Source organism: Stegastes partitus, unplaced genomic scaffold (assembly GCF_000690725.1).
Source record: "Stegastes partitus isolate 25-593 unplaced genomic scaffold, Stegastes_partitus-1.0.2 Scaffold888, whole genome shotgun sequence".
Classification (NCBI taxonomy): Eukaryota; Metazoa; Chordata; class Actinopteri; family Pomacentridae; genus Stegastes; species Stegastes partitus.
The window spans coordinates 231,043-237,204 of record NW_007578619.1 but is presented as its reverse complement, the minus strand read 5'-3'; the positions used below and the strand labels follow the sequence as shown (position 1 = coordinate 237,204).

Here is a 6,162-nt window from a genome sequence, read left to right as displayed (position 1 = left end):
TGTAACCAATTGATTCCCCGAGGACCTCGGTGATGGGAATGAATTGTATTGTGAAGTTACAGAGAGAGATGATGAGGTTTCTATTTGAATCCATCTACTTAAGAGTTTACCCTAAACCACAGTACAGCAGAAAAACATTCACCTTTATAGGAGTAAACAAGCACAAGATTAGTGCCAAATAAAACAATAAAAAAAGGTGAAATGTGGAAGAAAAAAAAAAAATTAAGATGATTTGGCAAGCACAGCCATAATTTACACTCTTTTCCTCAACTGTCTCTATCTGCTGTTTATCTGCTGCAGCTGTCAGCTCGGCTCTGGGGAAATGGCAGCAAATGACGGGGATAGATTAGCAACCACAGGCCTGCTCCAGTTCACTCACAAGGCCATCCGTTAGTGGCCTTCTCTCTCCTGCTGCCTCACTGTTTGTCTGTTACATCCTCCAAAGCTGCAGAATGTCCTTGAGGCAGCTGCTATAACATGAAAGTGAACGATCTGATTATAAGTTGTGTTGTACGATCGCTTTGGGAGACTGTGAAAGACAGATGAAACCCATTCCTGGACAAATCCATGTTTTGATGGTATCCAGTTTAGCTTTTGTGAAGCATGGATGGAATAACAGAATATCAGGACAGAAGAGCATACACATTAACAACAACTAAATGCAACTACAACATCTTAATGTGTAGTATGTTCTGTTTGAAATCTGTGGTGCACAAGCACCCCCATATGGTAAAAGCTCAACACTACTGCTCGAGCTTCTTTTTCGAATGCTGCGCACAGGATGTCAAACCCTGAACACTGCAGCTTAGAGATAACAGTGAGCAGTTCATACTTTCATCTATGCAGCTGATGCACAGTTGATACAATGGAACTGAAGTGAATATTATTCTTCACACAATGAAACTACTGGGATTAAAACAAAAAGATGAAATAAAGCATGTCTTGCAACCTGAGACTGTTTGAATTTGTAAATATTTTTGGTATAGCTTCTTGTATATTCTCCATAACATACATATGTTACTAGAAAGAAAGAACATGATGTGCAGTTATTAGACCACCTGTCTAACTTGTAAAGCACTGTGCACTGCTTTAATGTGCACTTAGCTCTCAACATTTTGCCATTTTGAACCAGAAAGAGAAATTTCAAACTGAATTCACCTTTTTATTCATAATTCTGAGCCGGCTCACTGGGCTTCTGAGAAGTCAGAAATTAAGCAACATTCAACCACTAAAATTAATTTTTCTGTTCAGGAATGCAAGCAAATAACTATAAAGTGACATCTTGATCAGGAAATAATAATGTACTTCACTATATCATTTTTTAAAATGGAAAACGGTACATTTGAAAATTCATGGATAACAATAACAATTATATTTTAGCATTAAAAATAGCATTTTGTTTAAAGAGCTCTACATACTGGTGCATTAATCATTACAGAAACATGAAAAAATTATTTTGTAATCACCAATGCTGTTATTTTAGGGCAGCTGTGGCATAGACCTCACACCGATTGGTGGTCTAGCAAATTTGTTAAGCCCTGTTTATGTGTGCAATTAATCCATCCATCCATTATCTATACAATGCTTGATCCTCACTAGGGTCGCGGGGGGCTGGAGTCTATCCCAGCTGACTGAGGGTGAAGGCAGGGGACACCCTGGACAGGTCACCAGTCTATCACAGGGCTACACTTAGAGACAGACAACCAATTCAGACATTTTCAATTTAGTCCACTATGCACTACATCTTAATGTCGTTTTATCTAACTTCAAACTATTTAAATAGTCATATGTATTCATTTAATGTTTATATTAATATCCTTTGTATGTCAATCTGTTGGAATATACACTATTTAGGTGTGTTTACCACTTGTTAGAGTCAACATCCACGAACCTTATTATTTTTAATGAATAGTGTGTACAAATTAATCTATGACGCTTTATAATAAATATTTAAAGAGGATTTAAAACATTTTCATCTGCTCCTGTTAAAATGTCACATTCAATTAAAAAAAAAATCAATTAAATATGTTTCGTCTGTATCTATTTATATAGATATGTCTATAAAAGACATAATTCGGACTGAGAATTTTGCTACTGTGATAGATCACGACTTCCATTTCATTTCACAATTGTATGAATTTGAATCACTCCGTAAATCTGGGACGTGATTCAAAGGTCTGGGAGAAGGAAAGTAAACAGGAGTCGGGACACTGCTGTGCGCCATATGGAAGTCATAACACACAACTACAGTTTGTTGGATATGGAATATAGTTGTGTGCATATGTTCACATTTCTTTTCTGGACAATCTGTAACAACAAAAACAAAATGAAAGACACAAGAAAAACATAAATATATTTATTTTTGAAGCATGCTTAAAACTCCAGTACAGCCAACAAAAGGAGCTGAGCATTACACAGTGAAAAGGAAATATAACTTATACTCTCTGTCAGCTGTCAGTTTATAAGTCATAAAAATTGGTCCTTGGATAATACACAAAAGGAAAAAAAAAACAAAAAATAAAAATAAGCGGGCTCATCAAACCAGCTGTTTCACTCTTAGCTTATCAGGTTCATTTAAAGCACTTCCAGTCTGGAGAGTAACACCCTTTTAACAAGTCACATACTGTGCCGTGTGTTAAAAAAATAAAAAGACACTGGACAAAGCGGGGTGAGAAGTGTAACGGCTCACCAAGCTACATATTATGGACACTCCCACAAACTGCTTCAGCCTATCCACATTCTGTCAGTGCACAAGCAGACTGGGCTTTTTTGTAAACATTAACTATTTAGTTTTATTTCTGTTGGCGTAGCATTACACTGGATGTGCCGTGACGAGCGAGACGCAGCACCTTCACTGTTTCTTAGCGATGAGCACACCAGCCAGCACTCCCGTTAGCAGCGCCCCTCCGACTAGCAGCCATCGCTTCAGAGAATCCCGAGATCTCCGTGCTTCTGCGGCGGCGTCTTGCCCGAAAATTTCAGCAAAGCACTCCTGGAATTTAAAAAAAAAGAGAGAGAGAGAGAGAGAGAGAGGAATTATAATGATGTCTAAATTGCTCATTTATTGTCGAGATGTTTAAACCTGCATTATTGATTTGTTCAAATGTTGAAGTAGTTTATATCATGATGGATGTCTACATGCTTGTCTCCAGGATGTGAGATACATAAACTGTTGGCACTAACTTACTTACTTTTTACAGTACTTACATAAAATGCGGACAGGTGACAGGAAAAACAAACATTTAGTGTCTCGGTGACACTTCATGAAGCCAGAACAGCTTCAGCGCTCCTTGACATGAATTCTCTAAATCTCTGAACTCTACTGGAGGGATGGAAACCATTTTTCCATGCTTCTGTAGTGCAACAGAGCCACCAGATCTCCTCAACTTAGGGGTCAAAGGTTCAGGTTATGAAATTATTTTGTTGTCTGTAGGTATCTATGTTTAAGGATATACATGTACGTAGATGTGCATATGTGTATTCGCCTTTTTTATACTATTTCCCCTCTCCTTTTTTTCTCCTTAAATGTCATGTAATTTAAATTATTGTGACAGCTATGGAGACACAGCAGAACTCACTGAACATTAAGTCTGTTCACTGAACATCACGGCCTAATTTTCTCTATATAATAATCATATTAAAAAGTCTGTAACCTTTACAAGTTATAAGCCATTTAATTAAGCAGAAGTACACAGAGCATCAGCGGTAAACCGTACTGTGACGCAGCAGTACTCTGAGTCTCCTCCATCACAGGTATGTATCCACACTGACTGCAGCTGCTGTCCTACGGGAAAATTCATCTCTAAATAATTTACTTTGCGGAGCACATTTCAAACTGTGCAGTGAGCATTTCATTCTCGTTAAAGGAGATCTTCAGCTGTTTGTTTTTACTTTTGAAGGTTTGTGACACACCAACGTAGCAATTGTTGTTTTGTTTTTTTTTAAACTTTGGATCATTCCAGTACCTAAACTTAGGTTGTCGGAAAGTGCTGAGTAATCTTATGGCAGCTGTTTAGCCTCACAGCTTCAATATTTCCCATCTGAGTATGTTATCATAAGAATCTCAAGGGGGTAGTTTTATATCGAGTGATTCAGGAATAGGTGTGGCACCAATACACGAGCACACTGCCAACCATAAATGAATGATTATAACTTATAGTGGAAACACATTTGCAATAATGATAATGTATCAGCTGCATCATTGGCCAACCTCGATCTGTTTCATAGGGTCTGTACTGGACTGACACATCCTCAAGCACAGTCACAGTACCTTAAACAACACGTTACACTCATCCCTTGCTGACTCACCCATCCTCCTTGGCTTTGGATCCACAGACTGATGTGCTCATCCAGGTACATGGTCATCCAGTCTGCGATGCGGGGAACCAGCTCGTTCATATTCTTGTCTACGCATTCCACACACAGTACACCGCCAAAGCAAAACAGGCCCACTATACGTCCCCAGTTGACCCCATCCTTGAACACCTCGTCCATCACACTCTTGAAGCTGTGGTAGGCCGTGTCAGGAGTGATGTCAAGCTGTGAAGACAGGTCACTAAAAGCTTGCGTGAAGAGAAGTTCAAACTCATCTGCCGAGTCCTTAAGCGCTGCTTTTACAGCCTCTATGCCGCCTCTGCTGTTCACCAGCAAGCCGTTACTGGCAGCAGAGTTGGTCTTGTCTCCCTCAGTCCTTCCTGCAGCATCCTCCGGCCTCAGCAGAGACGTTGGATAGTTCCTTTGAGACAGCTTGTAGCTTATAAAGAACTCCACTAGCTCTCTGTTACTGTACGACATTATTTCCATGCTGTGAGCCTCCGACACAGAGCCAGCCTAATCAGACGCCATGATTTCTTCTGCCATTCCTCCCAGTCTGCCAGCTGTCACTGTAGAGCTTCTTCACTTGCGAAGGCAGCCTGGAAAGCCTGGAAGCATACAGGGATGTTACGGTTACACTGATGGCTCTTTATACAATCAAACAACGCCTTCTGGTCATCATCCCAAGACAAAAACACATCAAACAAAGGCTCATCCGTCATTCATAATTTCTACTGGTAACATTTTAATTCCATCAGTTTCCCAGAAATAAATGGACACACTGCATTATCATCAACACATTCTGGTCGACATGACCTATCCAAGGCAATGTCCCAGCTTTAACTCCCTGCTAGAATAAACACTCCCTTCCAGATTTTTCCTACAAAGTCTATTTCCACACATGGCATTTAAGTTTAAATGCGAGTATAAGATCAAGGCACATCATAGTCACATTTCTTTTCTCACAATATTCAGTGGATGTTGTAGCAACCTGCTTCTACATTTTCTAACTATACACAGCTGAAGGGAAACTAACAGGCAAGAAAAGCGTATAAAAAATATATGTAGCAGACGTTGCAAAATAACACTAAATATGAGCAAACACACATTACCGTTAGCTACCAAGCAGCACTTCAAGCTTAGCATCATGAGGTTCAGTAATATTAAATAATTACGACGTATATCACGCCAGACATCTGCGATGCCAACCTGCCATCGCTGACAGCTCCAGCTACAAGTCACGTAGTTCAGATACTACCAGTTTTAGCATCGTGTGCTAACTAGCTGCTACACAGTCCACAGGAAACGCATCAAAAACAACCATAACTACATTCAGCGTGCTCATATGAGGTAACCATCACTGACATTTATACTTACAGCCGCTACAAGGTTATTTTCCAGTTGAGAACGCAGCTATGGAGCGAATAAAAGATGTAGTTGTGAATACAAACACAACACCGACATTTTTGCAGCTGCAGACTAGGTGGCCTCAACAGTGATGCATGCTGGCGGTTGGCCAATTGGGCTGCCGTATCAGATTGAAGTCCCGCCCCCTTATGCTGCTGCACCAATCAACGAGCGAGACACCCCGGAAATTAAGAAGTCCGTGAAATGACAGCACAATCATTAGAGGCTGCTTAACAGCATCTGCTCTTTTTTTTTAACTTCCATATTAACCAATCTAAACTGAGTGGCTCCAAACCTGCTTTTATTCTGTGATTCTTGATTAAGGTATTTAAATCTGTTGGGTTTAAATTTTGTTTAAATTGAACTTCAGTGCAATTAATGAAGCCTTTCAGCTTGTGTTTATGTGTATCTTTGCAGTGTTCATACACCTGTATAAGGTAT

The 6,162-nt window shown here is 39.8% G+C and overlaps 1 protein-coding gene across 1 annotated transcript; it reads right to left on the bottom strand.

Moving 5' to 3' along the window:
- Positions 1–2,340: 2,340 nt before the first annotated feature.
- Positions 2,341–5,816, bottom strand: LOC103365897 (bcl-2-like protein 1). The gene is made up of 3 exons (XM_008293462.1): positions 5,692–5,816; positions 4,309–4,922; positions 2,341–2,992 (listed from the first exon to the last, which is right to left on the bottom strand). Exons 2-3 carry the CDS (start codon positions 4,801–4,803, stop codon positions 2,852–2,854), a joined length of 636 nt encoding a protein of 211 aa, XP_008291684.1. The 5' UTR covers positions 4,804–4,922; positions 5,692–5,816; the 3' UTR covers positions 2,341–2,851.
- Between the last annotated feature and the right edge of the window lie 346 nt (positions 5,817–6,162).

Coding starts and splice junctions, on each gene's coding strand:
- LOC103365897 (XM_008293462.1), bottom strand. CDS start 4,803: ATGGAAATAATGTCGTACAGTAACAGAGAGCTAGTGGAGTTCTTTATA. Junction 2,993..4,308: donor TCCAAAGCCAAGGAGGATGG/GTGAGTCAGCAA, acceptor TTTAAATTCCAG/GAGTGCTTTGCTGAAATTTT.